The 27,653-nt window shown below is 39.0% G+C and overlaps 1 protein-coding gene across 1 annotated transcript in view; it reads left to right on the top strand.

Moving 5' to 3' along the window:
- Nucleotides 1-26,796, top strand: part of si:dkey-106n21.1 (solute carrier family 23 member 2) — a 41,254-nt gene extending 14,458 nt beyond the window's left edge. Inside the window, exons 4-12 of the mRNA XM_035157115.2 lie at nucleotides 966-1,149; nucleotides 3,020-3,201; nucleotides 5,356-5,473; nucleotides 9,479-9,635; nucleotides 12,045-12,298; nucleotides 14,846-15,010; nucleotides 17,964-18,072; nucleotides 25,160-25,255; nucleotides 25,326-26,796. Coding sequence (XP_035013006.1) covers nucleotides 966-1,149; nucleotides 3,020-3,201; nucleotides 5,356-5,473; nucleotides 9,479-9,635; nucleotides 12,045-12,298; nucleotides 14,846-15,010; nucleotides 17,964-18,072; nucleotides 25,160-25,255; nucleotides 25,326-25,495 — 1,435 coding nt within the window. The 3' untranslated portion in view covers nucleotides 25,496-26,796. The remainder of the gene's footprint in view (nucleotides 1-965; nucleotides 1,150-3,019; nucleotides 3,202-5,355; nucleotides 5,474-9,478; nucleotides 9,636-12,044; nucleotides 12,299-14,845; nucleotides 15,011-17,963; nucleotides 18,073-25,159; nucleotides 25,256-25,325) is intronic.
- Nucleotides 26,797-27,653: the final 857 nt, after the last annotated feature.

Raw genomic sequence — 27,653 nt, 5'->3', positions numbered from 1 at the left:
TTCATAAACTTCATGCATAGACAAGGCATCACTGAGCTGTGCTTGCATCAGCCTGAAGTTGCAGTTTATAGCTCGGAGACCCACGAGGTAGTTCATGTGGAGTTCAACCATGAGTTGAGCCCCTGCCAGGCTCTTTGTGATTCAAATGGTGGAAATGAGATTTCTGAAATAGTTTTCCTTAATGCTCTGCAAAGTTTATTTGACTTAATTTGTGGTTTTCTTAGAGATGTGAAATCTGGGAGCTATTTTGCACTTAGATCAATCTGAAACTGATGGATCAATCTCTATGCTGCACCACACAGCAGCTGCCACCCACACATACAATACTGTACAATACATTACAGGGCTCCACACCTACTTCCCTGCCCCTTCTGCACTGCTACAGCAGTGAGCCTGAGCAAATAGCTAATCCTTTTGTTTGAGTTTCCCACCTACGCAGTTTGGCAAAAGCTTAAAGGGACAAAAATGGGATCCCAGCACACACACTTTGACACTGAATAATAAGTAAGTTAATCTGTATTTTTATTGCACCTTTTAGAGCTGTGGTACGAAGTGTTTTTAACAACAAGAGAAGAGGAGGATAAAAAGCTCAAAGGCACGCAACCAAGAGTGCATAGAAATATGCCACAAAACCACAAAAGTAAAGAAAATGATTTACACATGCACAGGCCACAAAAACACGTGTCTCTACGCTGGAATTTAGAATCCCTGTATGAGATTTCTAAAATAGCTATTTTATGAAATAATGGCTCTTTGCAAACAGAAATCCTTTCTCTGGTACATTTACCCCAAAATGTATTTGCACCAATTTTGTTTTGCTTCCTGACTGAACCTGTTGTCTGTGAGAAGAGGCCATTACAAATTCTACTTCTTCCTTCAGGCTTGTTTTCTAGTCTGCAGAGACCTGACATCATTTTGATCCACTGATCCTTGACCTTTAACCTCTTGGCCTTATTGACTTGCAGGTTACCGATCCTTCAGGGTGGGACCTTCAGTTTCATCACTCCGACCCTGGCCATTCTCGCTCTGCCGAAGTGGCAGTGTCCATCCAAAGACTCCCCAGTTATGCTGTCCATCGACACGCAGAATGGCACCAGGCCGCAGCTCATAGAAGATTCTGATGAGGTCTGGATGTCACGAATGCGTGAGGTATGTAAAATAGTCTCTGGAGGCAGTTTATAAGGTCATGAGTTAAGCCCCGTCAAGGAATCCAATTATTTATCTTCGTAGTGCTAAGGGATTTAAGGGGAATGATCAGACCAGTGTATCACCTTGATGATTTTATGCCAATTAGAAATTCTTACCAATTTACGTGATAACATGGACAAGTATTGGACTTGAATCGAGAAATGTATCGCAGTAACGGTTTCATATTGTTCTCTTGTCATGAGCTACAGGTCGAATGTGAGAACAGATGTAAAAAAAATGTATATGCAAACACTTGGAAATGTAAAAATGACAAAATAACATAAGACCCAATAGTTTGTAAAAAGTTAGGATAATGCCTCTAAATTCAAGTAAAAACACATTCACAAGTGAAAGAAAGTGAAATAGCCCAAAATTGGGTTCAAATATCAACATTTAGGGGAAAACACACAGCAAATTGTGTTACAGCAGAAAATGCTGAAGATTGATGTGGAAATAACCCTCAACCCCAGGTTTAAAAATAAGACTCTTCAAAATAAACGGCCAAGAGTTTTTGGTGAGCCAGACATTTTTATTTTATGAAAATAATACAATACACACCTCATTTCCTTAATGTAAGATTCCCTTCAGATGTATTCCTATGACTGAAATGTATGGAGTGTTTTCTGGGCCAAAACAATATATATAAATACAAATATAAATACATAAATGAAAGGATACATTAATAAATGAATACATAATTATATAATTAAATGCCTAAATAAATGACTAAATGTGTATCTATACATTTATTTATACATGTATTTATGTATTTATTTATACATTATATATTCATTTTTTTATTTATGCATTTATTTATGTAGTTGACAGTTTTATTTTGTTCTGTCCAGCAGGTTACGCAAAGGATAAATAAATGTATAAATAAATGTATAAATAAATAAATAAAATTCTAAATATATAAATAAATGTAAAAATTAAATACATAAATAAAAAAACAAATATATAAATGTATAAATAAATACATTAACGAAAAACTAAATAAATGTATAAAAAAACATGTAGTCATTTATTTAGGCATTTAATTATATAATTATGTATTTATTATGTATTTATGTATTAATTTATCCTTTTATTTAGGTATTTATATAATTATTTATGAATTTATATATATTGTTTTGGCCCTGAAAACCCTCCATAGTATGGGGTCAGCAGGTTTAATGTGTGCCTCTGGAATTATTCTGACTCAGCATTTGAAATTGAATCTAAATTAAATTCATGTTAAAGTGCTTCAAATATTGTGTTCCCCCAGATATCTCCTCCTTGTCAGCAGGGTTTTGCACAAGATTATCTTTCCCTGAAGCAAAATGCATGCATACGTCAGTCCCAGAAGTATGTTTCAAAAGGGAAACTGATCATACAGTTACCACACCTTTACATAGCTTTCAGCAGGAAGTATGTTTTACTGCTTTCACATGCACTTACAAATTAAAAAAATCACTTTGACAAGACTTACAACTATATATCTTTCAATGACAGTGTAGTGGGATGTTTTAAACGCAGAGGTTTTCAGCTTGATACTGAGCAGTTAGTCGGTCTGATCCTTTGGAAAGTGCTCAAAGAAAAGGAGGATAGAAAGCTGCCACAATGAAATGTCGTGATTAATATACAGTGGGCTATATATTAATGCCAAAGTCCAAAGCATCGGAATGGAAAAGAATGCTCAGTATGTGTAACTTCAGCCTGCGATATGAATCACTATTCTCACCTTTACAGCCTGAAAAGGAAGTATGATACATGATGCCATGATGAGACACCAGAAACCCAGCATATAAATTGATCCATATGTATGTACCTCCTGCGTTGCCATCCACAGATCCAGGGAGCCATCCTGGTGTCGTCTCTGCTGCAGATGTTCCTGGGCTTCTCCGGGCTGGTGGGCCTGGTGCTCAAATATATAGGCCCTCTGGCTATCGCTCCCACCATCAACCTAATTGGCCTGTCGCTGTTCATTGAGGCTGGAAAGAAGTCTGGAGGTCACTGGGGAATAGCTGCTCTGTGAGTGGAAGACGTCTTACAGTGACGTGGAGAAAACATGTGAAGGAATCATTTTATTTAACAATCATATCCATACATATGTGCTACAATGTACCGGCAAATTCCAGACTTCTTGGAATTGAGATTAGTTAAATAGGTCAGTTAATGAAATGAGACAGTAAGACGACATCGTAGAGATTTCCATCAGGAATGTTTATAAAAAAAAGGAAGAAGAAAAAAAAGAGTAACTCCTTCTCTGCATAGAGGAGCAGTCAGTCTCTGCAAGACTTAGAGCACCATTCTTTCAAGCCTCTTCTGTTACCCCCATTAAAAAGAATGATTATGGCTTTATGTATTTCAGTTACATATTTAATTTCCATACAACTTTATGTTCAGTGTAAAGGGTCACATGTAATGAAGTGTTTTCTATCATCTATCATCGTTTAATAAGATTACTGTGGATGCATGTCAGCATAGCAACATAAAGGACTACAGACGCATTAATGTAAGGTATAGCTACATGGGAAATGCATTACATTCAAAGAAAAAATAAGCCCTATGCCGTCCTTCCATACCAAAATTAAATCTAATTATCATGTGTCTGCAGCCAAAAGTTTGCATTCATTCAGTATTTATTTTCCTGCGTTCCAGACCCTTTGCTCCTTTATGAAAGAAATGATGTTCACTATCTTAATTCACTCAATCTTCCCAGCTGCTGCCACTGTAAATCACTTCTCCACATTAGCTTTCCTCTCATTTACCTCTGCCCCTGCCCCTGTCCAGCCCAATGTAATCTGTCATCATTTCCACGCTGCCGTCTGCAGATAATGCAGACTAAAGCCATTACATAGAGTGATCCTTGTGGGTTTTAAAAGGTTCAGCACATTCACCTCCTGGTGCCGTATATGGATGGTAATCTGTCATATCCTTCTTAGCCCCAGTGCCTTACTCCCCCACAGCAGTCTCCATGCAGGTTATCCAACAATTTACAGGAGCACAGACACAGATCCCATGGTTGTAATTCAACTTATCCACTAAAAACACTAGAAACTGTGCCAGTCTGTCATAAGACACAGTGTGGTGCAAAATGAAGAGGACTATTTCTAAAACATGATCAATTTGAAGAGCGAAACATTATTTTGTGTGATCTCTTTATATAACACTGTCATTGACAATTTATACATAATTTATACTATACTATTTATACTACCTGCTCCCTGGCTGTGTCCTGGTCTTTCATACAAGAGCAATTAAGATTCCTCAGGGTCTTTTTTTCATACCTGTGGCTAATTTATCATTTTATACATCCAACCAGATGTTTAGACTGATTGTGTGGTCATAGCTGTAATCTGGAACGGTGTTTCGGCTACGCTGTAAATGTTTAAATCCGATTTGCTCGTTAAGTGGGACACAATGCTGCTGTGCGACACAGAAGAGTATTTCATGCACAGTGTGTCGTCTTTTCATGCACAGCGTGAAGTGTTTCATGCGCAGCATGGAATCCCATCCAGTGACAGGCAACTGTGAGGGCAAGTGTCCATGTAGAGGTTGCTCTGGTAGTAAAGCACTGGAAGAGTGCTCAGGACGGGGGCGCTGCATCCCAGTGCTTTGAGTAAAAACGCTGCACATTGATTTTGCTTCTGTAACAATCATCAGGAACATTCACAAAAGAGAATTTTGGTCTTTATTGTGATAGTTTCTGTCTGACGTATCCCACTGCTGTGGCTGGACAGACACGGCCAGGACAAGCTTCTCCATTGGATGAATTCTGATTGGTTGCCTGAAAAAGAAGCTCCAGTGATGACACCAGTGCCTTTCTGAAATATTTTAGACTACAAGAGCTCGGACCAGCTGCACAAAAAAGACAAAAACGCTCTGATTAAAGGTTTTTTTCTAGGCGGTTATTTGCTCTCTCTCTTCTTTGGGATGAACTGAAAAAAGCAGTATAAAATACACCCTCACAATGTTAACTGCCCATAAATCTTTCAATGATGACAAGTATCAAATAGGCATGCTTGCTGTGCAAATTATATGTCTCCCATTGTTTTGACTTCCCCTAATCTTGTGATGGATCTAAGTGTGTCATGCTTAAGCACAATTAGACTATAAGCTCTGAGCGAGGGCAAGGCCTTGGGAGAAACATCACATTTTGTCTTGTCTTCTGTTTTCCCACAGCACCGTCGGCCTGATCCTCCTTTTCTCCCAATATCTCAGCAAAGTCGATGTCCCAATGATCGCTTACAAGGATAAGAAGTGGAAGGTTTTCCAGTATCCGCTCTTCAAGCTCTTTTCTGTGAGTTGCCACCAACTCATACACACATCGTTTCCTATTACAGAAAAAAAAACCATACATCAGATCTTTGTTTCAGCTCCTTTGGCCCATAAAACAGTTTATAACCCCCTTGTTTTGTTTCAAAACTATAAAGTTTATTGAAAAGCACAGTGCAGAAATCATCCAGTATCAAGCCAGAGTCTGACACTCCTTCGCAACTATAGGTTTCAGCAGTGATAATGTTCACCTGAAGTTCACAAAGGTCTGCATGTGGATTGCATATCTTGCAAACGGTTCATCTCATCGACTTCACATTTGGCATGTCTCAAGTGAATTCCCCATGAATGTGCAGTGCTGAGTTTGGACATGTAATACATTCAATATTAATTCAAATTGAATAAACACATGTGAACAGTAATTAAGCAAATTCTGTTTTCTTTAATTAAAAACATTAACAATAAAATCTTTATTGCAGATAAACGAGGTAGGATGAACACAACAATTTCCAGCTTACAAACTAAACTAAAATAAAAAAGTGACAGTATATTGTAGAAAAATTTGAGGAGGACTCAATAATGAGAAGGAATAATTCTGAAGTAGGTCCAGAGCATCAACACAAGCCAAGAGAACAGAACATTCCAAACAGACTGGTCTAGAACTGACACCACATCGAAATGTCAAAATCAAAGATAACATTTTGAAAAAAGACAGTTTTGTGAGTGGCAGAATGGCAGAATGAAATCACAGTCTGGTATGATGTGAAGGTTTCTGTTCTTGTGTCTGTCCCTTAAGCCACAGAACAGAAAAGGTTGCTTTCATCTTAATGTTTATACAGTAAAAAACACTGTTTAGTCACACTTGATCCACAGACTCAGCGGGGACCAAACAATTTGTTCTAAAGAAAACTATTCTGTGAGTTTAGTATTTTTAATTTTTTTGTCTGTATAGTGAATGTATACAGAGCTTTCTTTACAGCAGTCATTTTGACATGAAACAGTAGCTACACACATGTGTTACTTGCCATATGAATTAAGCCTCTGTACCAAAATAGAACGGATTAAGGTGATGACTAACACGTTTGTCAAACTGCTAGTTCTTGTCAAAATGACTGCTGTGCTAAAGATCTTTATTCCGGGTCGTTAGTTGTTCAGTTTATTAAGACCACCTAGCTCAAACTAATGCAATTTCATACGACAGTCTTCTACAGACGTCCTACAATAAATCCTTCATTTAACTTCATTAAAGGTTCAAAGGCCAGTGTGTGTGTGGAGCTTCCTGGGAAACAAGAAAAAAATCATGCCAAATTTATTTTTTATGGGTGATTTCCTATTTATTTTTTCCAAAAAAAGTCTTTCAATTTAGACTTTTAAAAATGTATAATTTATTTTACAGCATGTCCACTGTAGTGCACCACGGAACCATTTTAGTGTAAAAAAGAAGTCAAGATTATGGCTGTGGATTAATATCAAACCAACAATACATTTAACTCAATTATTTATCATTCTGTATTATTTCACTTGCTCACTGGGTGCAAGGGTGGTGGTATATTTTCTGGAGGCATTGTCATTTTAACCATTCCATCCAATTGGTCCCCTTGAATACTTTGAGCGAGTCCATTAGTGGAACTAAAGTATAAAACATATTTATATTGTACATGTGTTGTAGGGTCACAGGACACTCGGGAGGCTGAGGTTACATTTGGTCCTGGTAGCCCCTTGAAGTAAATTGAACTAATTGCGCAAATATGTGCCCCCTAACATGTCCCCAAAATTCATGATCCATAAAAAACACTGACACACAAACATATATATTAAGTAGCCAGTTCAAATCGGCTCTTCCCAGTAGAGTTCTATTCTTCCTAAATAAATTCCCTGATGAAGGTGGGAGAGAACACTGTCTAACATGATGGTTATATCATATGTCCTGTGACCTTCCAAGTATAGTACTTGTAGAAGGAAGCAGAGAAAATTTGTTTTTGTTTAAACTTATTGGTTTAATTAAAATAGAAAACAACAAAACAACATTTTATTGATAACCTAAGGTTTTATTAGCTCTTAAAAAATAATCATTATCTTTAAATTATGTTTCTAATTAGCCTGGGGAGGAACCAGATGGCTCTGCATAGCTCATGTTTTTATTTGTGATGCCCTGCTAGAGTTTGAGAGTCATTAGGGGTGGGGAAATATGCATATAAATGTATGAAATAATGAATAAGTACAAACGTATGAAAAGCAGGATTTAATCATTTTGTTGTTTCTTCAGGAGTTATTTCACGGCCTCTGTTTGATTTGAGCAAACACAATTACAGTCTTTAGAGGGATAATGTGCCCAATCCCTCACCTACAACAGTCTTGTGATTACAGTCACCACCTCTTAGAGATCTCCTGTGGTGACGGACCAACACAGGGAGTGTGTTTTTAACCTGTATTAAACTAAGGATGGATTTAGATTAAGCACACATGCTCTCTTATCACCATCCCACCTGCTGCATATTCATGCACTTACATGCCTGGTCAGTGTGAGAACAAACATTCTGTTCACATCCAAACAGACACATTAAAGGTTATACATTGTGGGCGGCTGTGGCTGAGGGGTAGAGCGGTCGTCCTCCAACCAGAAGGTTGGCAGTTCGATCCCCAGACTTCCCCATCTGAATGCCAAAGTGTCCTTGGGCAAGACGCTGAACCCTGAATGCCCCTCATAGAACAACAAAGTGCTGCTACTAGATGCATGGGTGAATGTAAAACTGTACTGTAAAGAGCTTTGAGTGGTCATCAAGACTAGAAAAGCGCTATATAAATACAAACCATTTACATTATTCACACTGTGACAAATGTTAAGTACGTTTTTCACTGAAGAATATTAATGTAGCTTGACCTTTTTTTCCCCATCAATAAACAGCACAGTAAATATTATTTTCCTCTTCAATAACAGCCAAAATAAATAAGGTGTGTGGTTTTGAAGCTCCCTGGATGTTGACTCTGTTAAGACGGTGAGGAAAGAGAACATTGACATTAAAGACTGACTCAATACATAAAGCTTTAAAAGAACAACCGTAACCAATCCGACTGAAGACAGAGGGCCCTCAGGTGAACTACAGGGCTCTGAGTCATGTTTGACTTCAGGGTTCAGTCTCTGAAATACTTTATGAATGGCAGGTCCACACATTTTAGCAGAGTGACTCACATGTTGTGCAATCTAACAAAACCCTACGGGCCATCAAAAAGAAAAAAACTCTTCACTGCTCTGAGTTTGTATAGCTATTCATCAGTATCTGTTTAACTGAATGAAGCAGGGATAATACAGCAGCACAGAAGGGTTGGCCAACACATAATAACACACACAAATTTGACATTAAATATGAATTATTTGTATAGCACCACAATATTACAGAGAAACCCAAAAGTTCCCACAATGAGCAAACATTTTAGCGACTGTGGAGAGAAAAAAAAAACTTTAACTGGAAGAAAACTCGAGAAGAACCAAACTCTATGTGGGCAGCCATCTACAACATTTTGCTCCCATGTAATCCCCCATAAATGCAAAATGCAAAAATACATACTGCTGCCCAAATCACGCTGCGAGAAGCTGCATACAGGCTCTGATGTAATGCAAATGTAATTAGACTGTGCTCATACTCCAGCATCAAAGAGGGCTGTGGAAACACTATCATTATCATTATGATGTGAATAATGATGCTCACAGAACCCTATGCTGCTGAAGTTGTTTACCCATCAGCTGTGGTTGCAGTTAAGCAGAACCCAAATTATTTATTTTCATTTTTAGGATAGATTTGATTGTCATTGTTTTTTGATAAGAACCAGATTACTGGCAGATAATGTTGACTGTATGGTTTGTATGGGACTTGAGTATATTATTTTACTCAGTAGCTTAAAGGTCTTTAGTCTGTTCCTCACCAGATGTGGCTCCAGAGTTGCTCAAGAAAGACATTTATAATAATGTTCATGTGTATGTTTGATGAACTTCACTTGAAATACAATGTTCTCTGTATCTCATAAATTATAGGCTTTGTTTGGGATGTGTGGCGGCTGGCTGGTCTGCTTCTTACTGACCATCTTTGACGTCCTGCCTTCAAAGTCTAATGAGTATGGCTATTCAGCCAGGACCGACATCAGCCTGGACGCTGTAGCAAACTCCCCATGGTTCCATGTACCTTACCCTGGTATGTAAATCATCATATCATATCATATCATATCATATCATATCATATCATATCATATCATTACTTCTTTTCTAATATTGTTATACACCTGTGTGAGTGTGTGGTCCAGGTGCTAGTCCCGTTTTGTCTGTCACATTATGTGAGCTTGTCTTCCTTATGGGGGCAAAAAGAAAGTCAGAGTAAAGTAAATCATTACATAGACATATTTTAAGGTTAGGTTAAGGTCATGGTAAGGGTTAATTTTAGGAAAGTAGTAAGGTTAGAGTAAGTCAACTTGATGTTCTCTGAAGTCCTGTGTGTGTGTGTAGTACATTAGTGCTACTTAAGGTCCTGAAGTAGTTGCACTAAATAATATTCTGTCGTTTATTTTGCTTGAATATAATAAATGCCAAAGTATTGTGTTAGGTCATTTGAAAGTGACGAGTGATGTGCGCCCTACAGTTTACTCTCCTCTCAGTCTTCCAGCCACTCCTTAATTTCACCTTTGGGTTTGGGTCGCGTCCAACAAACATACAAACAGAGGACTTTCTAAAGTCTAGCTGATGATTGCACAACCGCTCTTTAATGATCTGCCAACATGTCATCCAATCTGTTGGCGCAAATGAAAATGATCGTCATTTGCCTCAACTGCTTAAAGTATATCTTATATTTGTCAATGTTGATGTCCATGACTTAACAACAACAAGCTGTTGAAAGAACATCTGCTGCTGTAATATAATAATTATCATGTTAGCGCTTCAGTGTTTTCATCTTATCACGCGATATATATGGATATGTGAAAAGCCATTTTGGGGTCTGCTTGATAAACTGATCTGTGAATGGTAAAGCCATGCAGTTTTGTAGCTTTTTGATTATTTGCACAGCGTGGGACTTACTGTTTGCAGATGGCACATTCACTCCGACCCTTTTATCCACATTTGAGTGTACCACACCAACAACTGTGCCAATAAAAGAAAACTTTTATATGTGAGCAGGCCCAACACAGTTCTTAACAAGTTAGGAAATATCAGCACGCAATGTTTTTGGCACGGCTTGGTATTATTCAGCTCGTATAAATGGATACTTACAACCACGGCGTCAACAACAAAATAAAACATGACATATTTTGAGATGTGTCAAAGGCTTAAATCTTCAACTGACTTGACAGGGATCATGCAGACATTGACACTGACAGGGGATAATCAACTGCCATCTAGGACTAAGCTGAAGCATCCCCATCACAGGCGACAACCTTACAAAGAAATATAATTGCTACTCTGCAGATTTTTAATGCATTGCTGACATTTGAGGAGGGTTTTATGGATTTGAATGCCATTATTTTCATGTGTGACTTCATTCATTCTATGTGGCCGCATGTTTCTGCATGTCTTTGAAAGGTTTTAATCAGGATCAAGATTATCTGCATCATAAACCCGATGACATCAATACGCTTTAAGTTCAACATTTGACACCTACACCAGTGGATGCCTGCTTTCAAGTACACACTAGTACTGTTTTTAAAAACTTAAGGGGCAATAGTTTGTGCAGTGACATGCATAAAACAGATTAAAACCAAGGCAAAAACATCATCATGTCTACATTACACAATATATTTATAAATTACGCCATTCCTTAAACAAATATATTATCAAGACAAAACCAAAAATATTACTATATAGGACCACATTAGGTATACAGTTTACACAATATTCACAGTAAAGTGCCTGGGGATATTATCATACTACATTTGGAGTAAGAATATCTTTGGGAGGAAAGGACAACGACTTTATGTCTTGATGAAAGGAACAGCAATGGGTGGGGATGAGCGCTGCTTTTACAAGAGCCTAAGGTGTTTTAAATGTCACTCAGCAACATCATCATTTGTTATGTTTTGGAATGGGTATTCAAGTTCTTGGAAAGTTTCTGCACTTGGCAGAGACGGAAATGTTTGTATGTCGATCGTTGATTCTATTTCAACCTAGAACTGCTTTCACTACAGGTCATACCTCCACCAATGGCCAACAGCCCCATAAAATAAAATAAAATAAAATAAAATAAAATAAAATAAAATAAAATAAAATAAAATAATTTAATCAGATACTGAAACTGTCCCCTGAAATTTAAATGCATTTATTTTGATTGTGCTCAAAGTCATATGTGAATCTCCCAGACATGAGGAATCAAACACATTTGAATCAAACATTTTTGTGCAGAGTTATTGGTTTGTCAGAAAAAGTAATACTAGGAAAAGTGTTCAGACTTGTGGAGGGTCTGTGTTACATAAAACAGTAACCTGTGTCACACATTCAACTGTTGAGTAACTAACAAAATAAATACATTTTATCAGAAATCAATCCAAAGTCTTTAATTGTAATTTTTGTAAATGTGTGGTTGTATGTAAAGTAAAGTTTTCCAATTCTGTACCCATAGGTCAATGGGGTATGCCAACAGTAAGTGTGTCTTCAGTGTTGGGTATGATGGCCGGCGTCTTGGCATCTACCATGGAATCAATCGGTGACTACTACGCTTGCGCTCGCTTGTCCGGTGCCCCTCCACCACCTACTCACGCCATTAACCGAGGTATTGCTGTAGAGGGCATCGGCTGCATCATGGCTGCACTGTGGGGAACTGGAAACGGCACCACCTCCTATAGCCAGAACATCGCTGCTCTAGGCATAACCAAGGTAGAACTCATGTTAATCTCATCTTGTATTTAAGGACTCTTTAAAGCTGAATAATTGACCTTTTTGTCCACTTGGGGGGAAGGAGAATTCAGTGGAATGGTGCTGTCAATGTTTTTTTCAGCAGCTTGATTTGGAAACATTTTGGCAGTAAGCCTTGGAGGCATATCTCTTTTTGACAGTCCACTAGCCCACCAGGATTTGTCCTGGAATGCCCAACTTTGCCTTGCATCTGCAGTTGTCCCGATGTTCACAGAAGCACATTTCTATTTCTGTCAGCATATGCTTTTCATTCTTTCAGTGGCAGGACTGCTTTACAGTCTGTTGACGAACACTTATCTCATCATGCCTCAGTCAGTGAAGCAATTAAAAGTTCAGAGTACTCTAATGGGTAACTGCCCCTTGGCACTTCCCCTTCCCACTTCTGTTTTTAGTGTTTGTGCCTTTAAACGAAAAGTCAAGTGTACTGACATGAGTGACATTAGCCTTTCAAGAGCCTGGAGCCAGGGTGGGGAACATCCAGCAACTGAGTAGGGCCCCCTTGAGATTTTGACTGTCAGATCGTGGTAAACACCTACATAGCAGTTGTCACATGTCATGACTGCCAAGAAAAGCTAATTAGGGACAAAATGTTATGTGTTGCAATAGAAAATTACTATAATTATTCCACTGATGTTTAGGTGTCCAACAAGCAACTTTCACAAGACTGCATTTTGATAGGAACAATGTTAAGCAGGCAAGATTTTCAGTCAGCGAGCTGATAGCTTAAAAGATCTGTTGCCCCCAGGAAGAGTAGCTGATGTTCTGTATGGCTATTCTGATAATATTAATAAATAATTGTAACTAACCAAACCCCAAGAAATAGCCCCAGATAGTCCCCCAGTGCTATGCTGTGATCCAGAAGGAATAATGCTAACTCCTTACAAACGTATGACTGTTATGCTCTCTAAACATCCAAGTAATATGAGGATTACAATCAACATCGCATTTTTGATAATCTACTAATGAAAACTGGTAATTGGCAAGTGTTAAACAGCAATAAGTGAAACTGTGAAAGTGTACTTAGACCACACATCTACTTCAGCAAACCTGTATGCCAGCCACATAGGCAGACAATATGCTTTAAGTACAATGGACTTAACATCATTAAATATCAGGTCTATGTTACTATACTATAAGGTTTTTTGTTTTTAACTGAAACTTTATTAAACAAAATCAAGGAAATGAGGTGGGGTGGCCACTTTATTCCACTGCAAACTGTTGACATATGGAATGTTTGACTTTTCTGAATATGTTGCGCTTAAGTTGAGATCCTTCTGTTGAGTGATGTTAGTAACCGTCTACATGTCCCTAAAAGACAAGAATTAGCTAAACTACTGTTTGCCATGTGTATTGATTTTAGCCTTTGAACATCTTGAATTGCTTTAGACTTAGTTTCAACACACAATGTAGGGCAATATTTTAGACCTACAGTAATTATTTGCCAAGGTCTGAACATGTCTGATGTTATGGTGATAGATCTTAACACAGGCTTTTACATCCACACCAGCTCTGCCAGCAATGCCTTTCAATTGACAGTTTATTTCTACAGCTGCCATTGCCCAGATGAAGATCAAAGGTTGTCGCTGGCCTCTGCATCAAACTGCTCTACTTAACGTGGCACATTGCCATGCCCAAAATTACAAGTTAAATTCAATTTGATGAAAGTGGGGTCTAAAAGTACATCGTATTTCTCTGCCTTTTATCTGACTCTTCCTCTACAGTACAGTTTACCACATTCACCAAAGACCTGTGTTAACAAATTCCACCTTGTGGAAACTGTCAAATAGCAAACACACATTTTCCTTGATCCAATATATTTAAGGATAAAAAAACACATTGCTTTTGACATTTTAGATTATACTTTAAACTGAAAGAATTTTAACCACCTGGTCAGAGCAGCTACCCAAACTGGAAGATGGTCCAGATTGGCCTATTATTACCATTTGCTCTTGGCCTCTGTAAATTGTCAGAATAATTGAGGCTAAAGTGAAAACCACCTCCAGTCCACATGTGAGAATTCTACTGTATCTTGTTCAATTACTGCCTCTTTTGAAAAACAATTCTCCCAACAGTATAGGTGACAAAAACGACATTTGGACGAAAGTACATCAGTGACCATTTGCGTCACATAAAAGTGAATATGGATAAAATGTCTTGTATTCTCCTGGCAAACACTAATACTGCTGACAGACAGACTTTATATTAATTTAATTGATGTGTCAGTTTGATATACACAAGCCCATTTAAAATGACAGCCTGTCTTTGAGTAGTACAGATCCCACCTCAGGTAAAAGCCAAAGTGAGTGGTGAAAGGTTTATGGAATCGAATTATTTTTGCGAGGACGTTTTCTTCGTTGCCAATTGTCTATGTCTGAATCAGAATGATCACAAACATGATAGCGTGCCATTCAGAGGTTTTTGCCCATGCATAATCCTGATGAAAAATAAATAACGCATTGCAACAATGATTAAATTAAACCTCTTGTCCCTGTGCTCTTTTTGTGCCAGGTTGGAAGCAGACTGGTCCTCCAGACGACTGGTATTCTCATGATCATCCTGGGAATCTTTGGGAAGTTTGGAGCAGTGTTTATCACCATCCCAGACCCGGTCATTGGAGGCATGTTCCTCGTAATGTTTGGAATGATTGCAGCTGTGGGGATATCCAACCTTCAAGTAAATGCATCTCAATTATTATACATATTCAATACATTCTATCTTATTTTTTTCACAGTATCATATATCATTTGGCAGACACTTCTAAGACACCCGCTCCACGTAAAATCAAGACCCTGTGACCCGAAACATAATTTGCTGAAAAGGTCAATAAATCCAATTTGTATAGCCCATATTCACAAATCACAATTCTGTATGTGAGTAGGCATAGTGTATATTATATCCAGCTGCCACCTTGATCACGATCCACCTCCACTATCCACGATCAGCTGCCAACACGATCCACGATCCACCATCATGATCTCTGATTTGCGATCCGCCATCACAATGCAAGATGCACAAGGACTCGGGGGAAGAAGTCAAGTCAGTAACATGTATTGATGAGACATTAACGTGAGAAAGAGGTAGAAGCTGGAAAGAGAAGCACCATGTGTCATGTGTCCCCTGACATTCTAAACCTATAGAAGCATAAGAGCAGGTCCAAGACAAACCTGAACCAGCTCTAACTCTAAGCTTTATCGTAAAGGAAGGTTTTAAGCCTACTCTTAAACGTACAGATGGTGTCTGCCTCCCGAACTGAAAGTGGGAGATGATTCCACAGGAGAGGAGCTTGATAGCTGAAAGCTCTGGCTCCTACTCTACTTTTAGAGACTTTAGGGACGACAAGTAAGCCTGAATTCTGGGAGCGCAGTGCTCTAGTGGGTTGATATGGTACTATCAGCTCTTTAAGGTATAATGGTGCCAAATTATTAAGGACCTTGAAGGTGAGGAGGAGAATTTTAAATTCTATTCTAGATTTAACCAGAAGCCAGTGTAGTGAAGCTAACACAGGAGAAATGTGGTCTCTTTTCTTGGTTCTTGTCAGGACACGTGCTGCAGCATGTTGGACAAGCTGCAGAGACTTTAACAACTTACTGCTGGAGCCTGATAATAAGGAATTACAATAATCAAGTCTGGATGTAACAAAGGCATGGACTAGTTTTTCTGCATCTTTTTGACACAGGACATGTCTGATTTTTGAGATTTTACGTAAGTGAAACAAAGAGGCCCTAGAAATTTGTTTTAAGTGTGAATTAAAGGACAAATCTGGGTCTAGAAGTGCTGGACTGCCACCATGGAGCCGATTGGCTATCATCTGATGAAGAATTAGCCTCTCAGGCCAATGGCCAATATATTGGGGCTTCCGGTGTAGACAGGATATCTGGAGCCAAGACTCTGTCTTCTGTTCACTACACACTGTGTACAGTCCTACTAGTTTCTTTTATGACAAAAGTCAAACATTTTTCACAGCTAATCTCAATTAACAGCTATCTGCGTATAAATGCAGATATATTAAAAAGTCGATAGCCATTGTCAATGTGTTCGGTCTCTTTTGCTCTCCACACATACCATTTACCTGCAGGCAACCAAAGCCTGCTCAAACGTCATTGGTTAAACTAGAGACAGAAACCAGCAGAAGGCTTCCAGCCCCAAAACCTTGTCCCTCCCCCACAGATTCTACATATTCACATGTAGAATATGTTTATAGAGATTACACTGGCACTGAACCTGTGACCTAAAATACAAGATAAAACTGATTATTCCTATATGGATCAGTTAATGAAAAGAAACTTTATTTGGGGAGCGCGTCTCAAATGAATCGGTAAAGTCATTAAAAGAACAAAGCAAAACGACAAACTGAAGTATCAAGAGGACTCAGCAGTGGACTCTACACGATTAAAAGCTGCATGTCAGATTTTAAATACCATACCATTACTCTAACTGCATATCTTTTTAGCAGGCCAGTTACTTCCCCTTAAGAGTCTCTGTCCGTGATGACTCTGTGATATACTTTTAGTGTGAGTGTGGATGGGAAACAGTCCAAGCAACAAGATGAGCTTGGGTCAACTGTAACCCTCTTTCCTGGTATGGCATGTTTCAATGTGATTAATGCAGGATGTGTTGGGGCAGGTATTAAGAGCTGTTGCCAATTAAAACCAGCCATGACCTATTTCTTTTAAATTATTCTCTTCTGAAGATTAGATACAATTTCCTGCTCACAAAACAACATTACCACCATCATATTTTATCATACAGAGTAAGCATGCCAGTATATAATCTTTTCCTATATTAATGTCAAAGCATCAAGCCTCCAATCCTTTTTCCTTGACAGACACGAAGGTCATCAAAGCAGAAATCAGAAAAGATTATTTGATGAAGACATGAAATATTGCCACTTAATTAACTCTTTTATTAGTTAATTTGGCTTTAGAATGTAAACGTGTAGATGTTGTGGAAATGTCTAAGATGTTTTCATACTGAGCAGTTCCTCCAATTCCAAGTAGCAGGAAGTTAGAGGGAGTATTTGTCAGAAAAGAAAGTCAGTTGAAATATAATCATACTGGTAAAGCTGACTCAAGGCCAAAGTTCCACCCAAATAGTGCATTTTGCCTGAGAGAGGTTGCTTTTATCTGTGTCTTGGGCAAATTGGGCTTTTTCAGAACTTTACTACAGTAAAGCATATTTGTAAAATAAGTAAGCAGAAAGTAGATTCCCCCCCCAAAAAAGAAGTGAGAAGTGATACTTGTTATCTCTTTACAGATCAACAACTATGTCAACCCCCCTCCTTAATTTTGCAGGATTATGGTCATTTAGTGTAATGGGCCAGGAGATATCTTCTCCAGCTGAATGAACACAGCACATTCATGTACTCCCATTCTGGCCTGTGCTGACCTGTCATGACTGAATACATGTGAATCCTCCACCAAAATAAAATTCAGGCCTATTTTGGAATCCCAGATTATTTCTAATCACATTTTAGGCAAATTTGGTAGCCAGCTGACACAGACCAACAAAATAATGGTTTCCATCTGAGAGTCAGTTAACCAATTGAAATAAATTTGTATCACATAGTCTCTCTCTCTCTCTCTCTCTCTCTCTCTCTCTCTCTCTCTCTCTCTCTCTCTCTCTCCAGTATGTGGACCTGAATTCATCCCGTAACCTCCTCATCCTCGGCTTCTCTACCTTCAGTGGACTTGTGTTACCCACCTGGTTTCACTCCAATCCTGGCATCATTGACACAGGTTATTTTCACACTCGCGCACAAACACACACACACAATTGTCTCTCTATAGTTGTGAGGACACTCATTGACATAATGCATTCCCTAGCACCTTACCCTAACCTCACTGACTCGTGTTATTACCTATGCAAAGATGTAGTGGAGCAATGGAGTCATGAGCAGTGAATGAAGCTGTACTGTTCTATGTGTAATCTGATCCAAACTCTGGTGTTTGTTTTGGTAACCGATCTGCATTGATGCATGTGCATGTTGATGCGTGAGTGTCCTTCCTGTTGGCAAGAGGTAAGCCGGAGATGTGGCATTTGATTTCATGTGAGATGCTGGTGCTCTCCTGCGTCATCTTTCGAGAAACCTCTGTCAGTCTGTCTGTCTGTATGTAGCTTGCACATCTAAAGAAACGGTCATCTTGTCAGCTTCACACTTCACACTAACATCTGCATTGTTAAGGGCCCAAGGAAGTGCAATTTGGTGCGATTTGGACAGATGACACGTTCAATGTTTGAATCTTTGAAAAAACAGGTGAGCTGTGCCATGTGGCAGCAGTGGCTGGAATTCCCCAACTGAAGTGAAGTTGTCAATCACTGAACTTTAAATACACAGGTGAACAGCTCCTAGTGCAGCTTCAGGGTTCTGAGTCCTGCGGCAGCTTGCTACTTGCTGAGGCTGAATAACTGCAGGTCACTTTTACAGTTTGGAAAGACAATGCCACAGAACAAGAAAACAGCCCATTCCAAACAGGCATGTTAGAACAGGCAACAACTCCACTCATAATGACTTTCACCTCCACCATACACAGATTTGTTTATTTTGACAGAAAGATGCACAGATTGACTTTCCAGCGACAGCAGATTGGAAAGCAATGATCTTGTGAGAACATGAAGTCTGGCATGTTTTTCCACCAAAATGTCCATGTTTTTGTCATGCAAATGTAACCCTGCATGATAAAAATCTAGATACAGCGGAAGAAATGCTGAGGTTTGTTGAGATGGTAGATGGAGAGATGGGTTGAAAACTCTGGGAGAGCTGGAGGTGAGAAAACTTCACTGCTGAACATCAGGTGTGGCTTTGACCTGAAACTCACTAAAGGAGCACCGTGCTGTTTCAACCATATGGCCAGGAATTCATACTATAGTTTCTTTTTTTTACATAACGTCACCAGAACCACTAGAAAGGCAAATGACTGAGGGCAACACACACCACTAAGAAAGGAAGTGCATCAAAACACCCACACTTGGTTTTAATATACACTGTTGGCCCACACACAGTGTTGACGTGGGTTAACTTGTCAAGATACTTATTTCCCAGCATCGATAGGCATCAACTCTTAATAAAAGCAGCAGATTTATCCCATTTTCTCACTCAGATCAGCACATCCCAGTTACTGTACCTCAATTACCTTTTCATCAGAGCCACACGTGTCAATACCAAGAGTCAGATGAATCTTGATGACTAAATAATATCACAATCGCAATCTGTAGACACACATTCACGTGTGCATGTTTGTCATTCTTGTGTGGCTTTGCTTTTATTTGCTAAATCTTCATCTTAAATCTGGCCGTCTCGTTTTTGTTACGATAAAACAAAGGTAGACTACACAAACAATGCCAAAAAAGGGATACATCTAGGTTAATCCCTATCGCAGGAATGACAGCGAGAGGGAGGCTGTGTGCTGCAACTGCTCCACTTACAGATTACACTAGAAAAGATGGCAGTGGTTCTGCCAGCCTAAGCTCCTGAGGTCAACGTGTTCCGAAATCCCACAGGCCCATATGGCAAACACTTGGTTACCTTTAGTCTTTAGCCTAGATTTTAAAGTTGCAGGGAGAGCCTTTTTAATTGTCTTACCTGAGCCTGAGCCCTGATAATGTTTTCTGTGTGTTTGTTTTACCCCCAAGTAGTTAGTTTTGGGATAGAGAGGTCAGTCGTGTAACGTTCTTTTGGCAGACACTTGGCCACCTGAGTTCTGTCGGGTGTAAAGAGCAGCTCGGCCTGTCAGAGCAACTCGAAGGGGCTTTCGCACTCTTGAGTCTATCACAGCCACTCATGGCTTGGGAGCGACTGTGGCTCAGGAGGAAGAGTGGGACTTCGACTTCTCTGTGGTTTGATCTGAAGCTTCTCCAGCTCATTCCCTCCTCAAAGTGTCTTTTCGGGCAAAACCCCAAAACCCAGAAACCCAAATTGCCCCTGATGCCTGTACTATCACAGTGTGAATGGGTGACAGAGATGTATGATAGAGATGCACTATATACAGAAAGGCTGTATGAATGGGTGAATGTGACCTGTAATGTAAAGCACTTTTCTATAATGATGCAGTCCATTTAGAATTTTGCTTTTTACTTGTGGTATTAGGGTGGGGTTGTTATATATTTACAGTTAAATCATGCAGGTGCTGTCAGTCTTTAGGAGGGTGTAATTGTGAGGGAGTCTCAAACAGAGACATTAGCTGCCTGGGGAAATATAGTCCAAAACTAGTAGTGATTATCGTTAAATACATAAATTATCATCGAAGTCGTGCACACCTATATTATCATTAAAGCCCGGCACATAGAGTTTCTTTTTTTATTTTCCCTTTTACTTTGGTATATTACAGATTACAGATGTTACTCACTGACTTTCATGAACTTTCTTATCATTCTTTTTTTCACTGACAATTGCTGCTCTATTGGCATAAAAGCTGTTACTCAGGTTTAATCTAGGTTTCAATCCGGGTTAAGTGTGTGCTTCAGTGAACTCAAATGGCAGTGGTTGAGGTAAAAAGTATTTTTCACTGCATCAGCATCACTACTGGCTAGTCAGGTAGGAAGAAGGAAGCTAGAGGGAAACTAACAAAACCAAAATAAGTCAAATAGTGCACAATACTGGAAATCCTCCATTTTAAATCAAGTTAATACGCAAACAAAAACATATGCATAACAGGTAGAACTTAATAAAGCTAAACCATGAAATATTATTCTAACAAATGAAATTAGACCATGTGGAGCTTCTACAAACACAAATCTGATTGATCAGACATCTTAGAAACAGTCAGAGATCAATCACAGGCCATCAGCTGATGATTCCTTGCTTTTGATGATACATTGATCGGCCTAGCAGCATCGCTGTGGCCACCGGCTATGAAGTGCAATCAAAAGAGCAATTCTCAAGATTAAACAGCTCTTCCCTGCAGACATAAGACCTTGATCCCATGAGTCATGTGATGCGAGTGTCTCCCAGGAAAGTGCTAATCCAGAGTTCAACACTGGGCATAAAGGCTTGTCTGGTTTCTCAGGTCTAGGCTGCTTACCTCCCAATCCTCTTGGCTAGCCCCCATGTCACTGGCTGTAATCTGCCTGGCTGAGATAAAATACTCTTGCTCCCGAGTCTTTCCCCCAGCCTCAACACTGAGCTCATAGCTGCTCACAAGACGGAGCCTGTCAGTACTCGTTGTAAACAAACTGCTGCTCATCCAGACAGATCCATCAGATTGTACAGATTGTGAGACTTAAAATCAACTCAGCAGGTGCCTTGAACTTTTGACTGATACCTCTCTAGGCAGGAAATGTGTGTGTGTGTGTGTGTGTGTGTGTGTGTGTGTGTGTGTGTGTGTGCGTGCGTGTGATATGGCATGGGTTCCTCGAACAACAGTGTGTTCAGAGGCAAACTACGTCAGTACTGTTTGCGATTCTTGATTCAATTCAATACAACTTCATTAAGCAGTTTATTACCTAAGGGGCATTATGAAGACAGGACATGCAGGCATTCACATATTCAATGGAGCTCTGTATTCACCCATGTGCTAGTGGCAACACATGCCACATGAAAGGCCTGACTGAGGAAGCTGGAGTGCCACAGTTGTCCAGTGATTACTGAGACTGCTCCTCAGCCACCAAACAACCTTTAGAAGTCCAAATATTTGGACTCCCCCGTGAGGGCCTCGGCTTAATGCTCTCCATTATCAGAACTGCTTAACACTGCCATTTGACCTATGAGGGAGGGCAGTTGAAACTACCTGTCAAGTCTTCTCATGGTATGGTACCCATTCGCTTGTCTCATAAATAGTGTGTCATGAATATGGTTAACCTAAGAGGCAAATGTTACTGGCACATACCACATTGACCATGGTCAATGTGGTATGTGCCAGTAAATAACTTTAAGGAAAAAAAAGATAACCTACGGCAGATCAAGAACCTGAACAAGGAGTAAAAGGTAACATGCATATATATGTATATATGCATGACATATTTAAGCACACATTGGTTTAAGTTAAAGGATAAATTCAAATAAGAAAAAAGATCGTTCACTTTTATGTTATTGCTGCCTACAACAGCACAATGAAGACCAATATGATGATTCATATTAATTATTGTGATTGCCCAGTGACTGTGCAGGCAGGTCACTCTCATGTGCATCTGAATGACAGGTTCACAGAGAGGGCAGGTGTTGCTTCATGTTTTGCCTGCCTGCTGAGGACGGTCAAAATATTTGATGGATGATTTGACTAACTCGGCAGGATTTCTCGACTATGACATGGGCAATGTGTTTGTAAGAGAGAGAGATTGAGACAGAAAGCGACAGCTGAAAAAATAAGTGCTGGAAGCATTTCTGCAATGACCCAATGGCACAAAACACTAAAGTCTTTTATTTTATCATGAGAGGTATACTTTTTTTTGGTTCATTATAAAACTGGCCAAAGGACATCAGCTGAGTTGAAGTATTCTGTAGTTCACAGCAGTACTTAGAGCTGTCCATTTAAAATCGGTCAAAAGTTAGAGGTCAAGCTCATCTAATAGGTGAGGCTTTGAAAATGTAGCATAGCTTTCCATCAGACACTGGGCCTCATTCACTAATATGTGTGCAGAAATGTTCTTACTCTCCGCACAAAATAAGTGCATGTGCAAGATCACTGCAGGATTCATGACACGTGCGCACCAGCCACTGGTGTTCTTACCACCTTGCGTATGTTTGTGAATTAGAATCATTCTAAATTGAAAGGCCTGTGTCCGCTGTCTGCAATTAGCATACTGCCAAGCCTCTATTTCTATATATAAGGACATCCGTTTGTCATGAAGAGAGCAGTGTGCTGAACAGGGAAGTTGTAGTTATAAGAGACAAAAGGTAAAAAAAACTGAAGAATTTCACAACAGCAGATATTGAAATAATTGTGGTGGAAGCCACAAAAGGCAGGTTTCTGAAAAAATAAAGCCTGGGCTGCAATAACTGAAGCACTGAATGCTGTGTCCCTTGCAGCTCGGACGGTGGCACAAGTTTAAAAAAAGGGTTTGACATCAAAGTTGTTGCCAAAAAACAAATCGCAGGCGGAGGACAAGGTCACCAGATCTGACAGGATGAGAGGCTGCAGCAATTATTGGACAGTCATCATTAGGTGGAGTTTGTTCAAGGGGTTGAGGGAGAAAGTGATGATGTCCACCAAGAACCGTCACCCCGAGGTAATTTATTTCATAATTTTTAAGATGATATTTGCAATCTCTTGTGTCTTTTGTAAATAACGAGTGCAATTTATTTAGAACAAAATTGTATCGAAATGAAAACGGCATTGCTGCTTTCAACAGTTAATTAATTGGGCTAAACAATGATGATGCAGGAGCGGAGGATGACGCGCATACGACCTCTCACTACCAGTTGCCTGCGCCATGTCACACAGTCCACTTCCCAGTCCTCTTTCCTGGAGTCTGGAGGTTGTTCAAAAATCAGCTGGCTCTCCTGGATGCAGTGAAGGAAATTGTGACAGGAGTCGAAAACATTAATAAAACACTGAAACAATTGATGGATGTTTTGCAAATAAATAAGTGCATGACTGTGAAGTGAATTATTTAACATTATTCAGATTACATTTTGAAAAATAAGTCATTTTAACTTAACATCATTAAAGAGGCTGCATTACGGCGTAGCGAGCCAACACAGCAACCCTGCCAGGAAGCCCAATATTTGGCTGTGTGTCTTCGTGCCTGTCTGGTTGTGGTTCTGCTCCAGGTGGTAAGGGGATGCCATGAGCCATAGGCTGTGCAGGACACAGCATGCCACGATTATTCTGAAGGGTGTGTGTTTACATTTTCTAGGACAGCCAGTCCTTCATCATTTGTGCGTACGTGCACAAATGATGACACTCCACACTCAATATATCTTTAATGGTTTAAGTTTGAAAACGCAGAGAGGATCTGGAGCAGTTGATGAACTCTAGTAAAGAGCTCTGTAGCTTGCTTGAGGCTAGCAGCTCAAGACTACATTAGCAACTGCAAGCATGACGTTTACATCTCTGACCTGAACTGTTGGTGGCCGAAGGATGCATGGGGTATAAAAGAAGATGGCAGTGGATTTGATCCTTTTGTTTTGACTTTGATTACAGTATATCAGTGTAATGCTAAATCGGTGGACAACTTTTTGAGGGATACTGCTGTAGCCATGCACAAATTATTTACCAAAAAAAGGACAGCATTGGATGTAAAACAAAAAAATATTGTTATTAAACAAAATGAAAGATTTTACAGAGCTCTCCAGTGTTATTATCTACGAATATTGTTTTCAGAGGGCAGTTGGAACACCAGAGGCATAGTAAACAACTATTAAGTGGAAATTATTCGCATCACAAAATATTTGTTTTGGTTAAATGAATGAAATCTAAGGTCAAAGTATGATCCTTTGTCCGTTAAGTGCCACTATTTCCAGTGAGCTTACATAAAAAAGTCTTGTCTTCATGACAATTTCAATTTTGGACATGTGGGGGGAGTTCAAATTTCAGATATATGGCTCAGAGATGAACACAGGAATATGGGTCATCTGGTCAATAAATCCAGAAAGCAAGTACGTGATCCATCCAACAGACAGATCGGAGCCGGACCGTGTGTGGATTGGGTGTTATCCTGTCCTACAAGATTTACTGTCAGGCCCCAGTTGCTGTTGGTTTTGATTTTAAGGGGGCCTGTATTTATTTCTGTTTTACTAGGCTGAACTAAACCCTGATCTCTGACCTTCATGTGGAGGAGGCAAGAGCAAAGAGAATCTCCCTACAAGATTTATAGTTGTCACTTTGTTATTTCACAAGGTACATGTCAGGTTTCAAATGAAGTTTATTCTCTTTCTTTGATTTGAAGGAATAAAAGAACTGGACCAAGTGATTGTTGTGCTCTTCACTACCCACATGTTCATCGGAGGATTCTTTGGGTTCATCTTGGATAACACCATTCCAGGTTTGTGTGTTAGTCATATTAAATTGTTAAACAAGTCCAATCATCACTGACAACCAACTTTCTTCTTCAGGTACTGAGAAAGAGCGGGGCATCAAGAGCTGGCAGGAGAAGGTGCACGAGGAGGGCAAAAAAATGTGTGACCAATCTTGCTATGATATCCCTTTCTGCAACGGCATTTTAAAACGGTTTCGATGTTTTCAGTACCTGCCCTTCCTCCCTTCTTACAAGACCAACCAATAGAGGACATCCAAGTAATGAAGTGCTACCTTACAGGGTCGCATTGATGCTGGCCTTTTGGGCCGGTAAAGCCAAACAGTAGTTTACCTTAGGATTGAGAGACAGAACCAGTGGAACTGGGGAATTGCATTGAAAACAGGCTTCTAACCTCACATAAACATTGTTGGCACATAGGTTGTTTAATTGCTTTACATTATTCATGGTGATATTAAATTGTCAGAGTGGAGTTATAAATGTACTGACCACTGAGCCACTGTGACCTTTGTCTGCTCCAGTTTCCTCCCACACTTTAAAACAGGTTTGTGGATTGGATAAAACAAAGTGTATATCCTAAAACTTTGTTTAAAACCATTAAAATAAAATAAGTGGTTACTGTTTGCCTTTAAGTCTTTATGCAGCTGTGCACCAAGCTGAAACCGTTCATACTGTGCTGATGCCTGACCCTCTTTACTACGTGAGGGAATACAAAAATCCACTTTTCTGTTAAACAAATACCATCTAATCCAAACCTCATATCATCTTTAGCACTTCAAGCATTTTGTCCTTGTATAAAGTCAGACACTGATTCAACTAAATTTATAGGAAATAGTTGAGTTGCTGTGTCTACTAACAGTTGGAATTTCCATAAAAAATTAACCCGCTCAAAATTTATAGTTAGTTAGAGTTAAATATTTGTATAGTGCCTGACCAAGCAAAGAACAGCTTGATACAGTGAGGAGGAATAATCAGATATAATAAATTAAGGAGATTCTCCTCCTTACATTTGTAAAAGGCTGCAACAATATATAACATTTATATATTATATAATAACATTTATATAATTTTTACATTTATATAATAACCCAAAGTAAACTTATGAACCTGAATATTAGCATATGTTGCCTTTAAAGCCTCGCACAAAGCCTGACTGAATACTTATTTGTGTCCCGAAGCTCTAAAGCCACTGTTCAGGTGTTACGAACTCATACATTTTCAGTAGGATGATTACTACCTCAACAACAACAGTGGTTTAGAGAAACATATAATTAATGAAAGGTTTTTTCATTTGAATAAAATGGTATTCTGTAGTGTCTTTGAAAAGAGCTGTTTTCATCAACATTCCTGCTTTATACGTTACATTTTGTCCTTTGTCACTGTAAAAGAAGTACATTTGTGATTTTTAAATATGATGATTTTACATTTAAGAATTTGTGTTATTTTTAGTTTTTTGTACTATAACTTTGAATCGATTCTAAACTGTGACAATAAAGGTTTGTTGTTAAATAAATTCTGGACCTAATAAAGACTAACATCATTAATTCCTACTCATTTGAACATGGAAAATATTTTTTTTTTTAATATAATAACTGCATCGCCTTTTGTAATTATATTTAATCAATATATAATGTGTATAATTTTGCGTTAATTTGTGAATGACAACCACCAACAAGTCCCAGAAAAAGTCAATTGCAACAAAATATGCACTGAGTTGTTTAAAATGTTAGTTGTCCCACTTTATCAAACATGATTGATAATGTGGGACACCATGAAATATGAAATATGCATGTAGTGACCCCTGAAGTAAAACAAAAGATAAACTAAAGAGATGTAGCATATGATCTGCAGTTGTCAGACAGAAGTTAATGGTAAGTACAGCCTGTCCTTTACTGTTTAAACTGCTCATAATCACTTAGCTCTTTAGGACAGAGATGATCCAAAAAGCACAGAAGAGTCTGTCCTGTGGTCTGCAGCCACTGGTTTCACATGTGGAGAAGACAATGATGATGATCTATGATGATGATCCCTCACCTGACTATTTGTTCCCTAAGTAGCCCCAATGGGATGGTGACTTACTGAATGATCAATCTGATATTGCTATTGTTGCTTGCTGATGATTTTGAATGTGATACACCTTTAATATAATGTTTTAAATTATTTTTAGTTTCTTTATTTAGGCTAGGATTCTTTATTAGGATTCTTTATTTTCAAAGAAATTTGGTTAACAAAAGTTTAAGGACCCACATTCACTGTCATTTAGCCGGCACCCCACACCAGGAAGTATATGTATTTAGACACAAACTAACCAAATACAATTTCAAAACAATTTATACTGAGTGCTCACAGGTGCTTACGGTCAACAAGCAGCATTGTACGAGTAAACTATTCTATTACGACTACTATC

This window comes from Hippoglossus stenolepis, chromosome 5, assembly GCF_022539355.2.
Source record: "Hippoglossus stenolepis isolate QCI-W04-F060 chromosome 5, HSTE1.2, whole genome shotgun sequence".
Lineage (NCBI taxonomy): Eukaryota > Metazoa > Chordata > Actinopteri > Pleuronectiformes > Pleuronectidae > Hippoglossus > Hippoglossus stenolepis.
The sequence above is the reverse complement of the archived record's forward strand: the minus strand, read 5'-3'. Positions and strand labels throughout refer to the sequence as shown.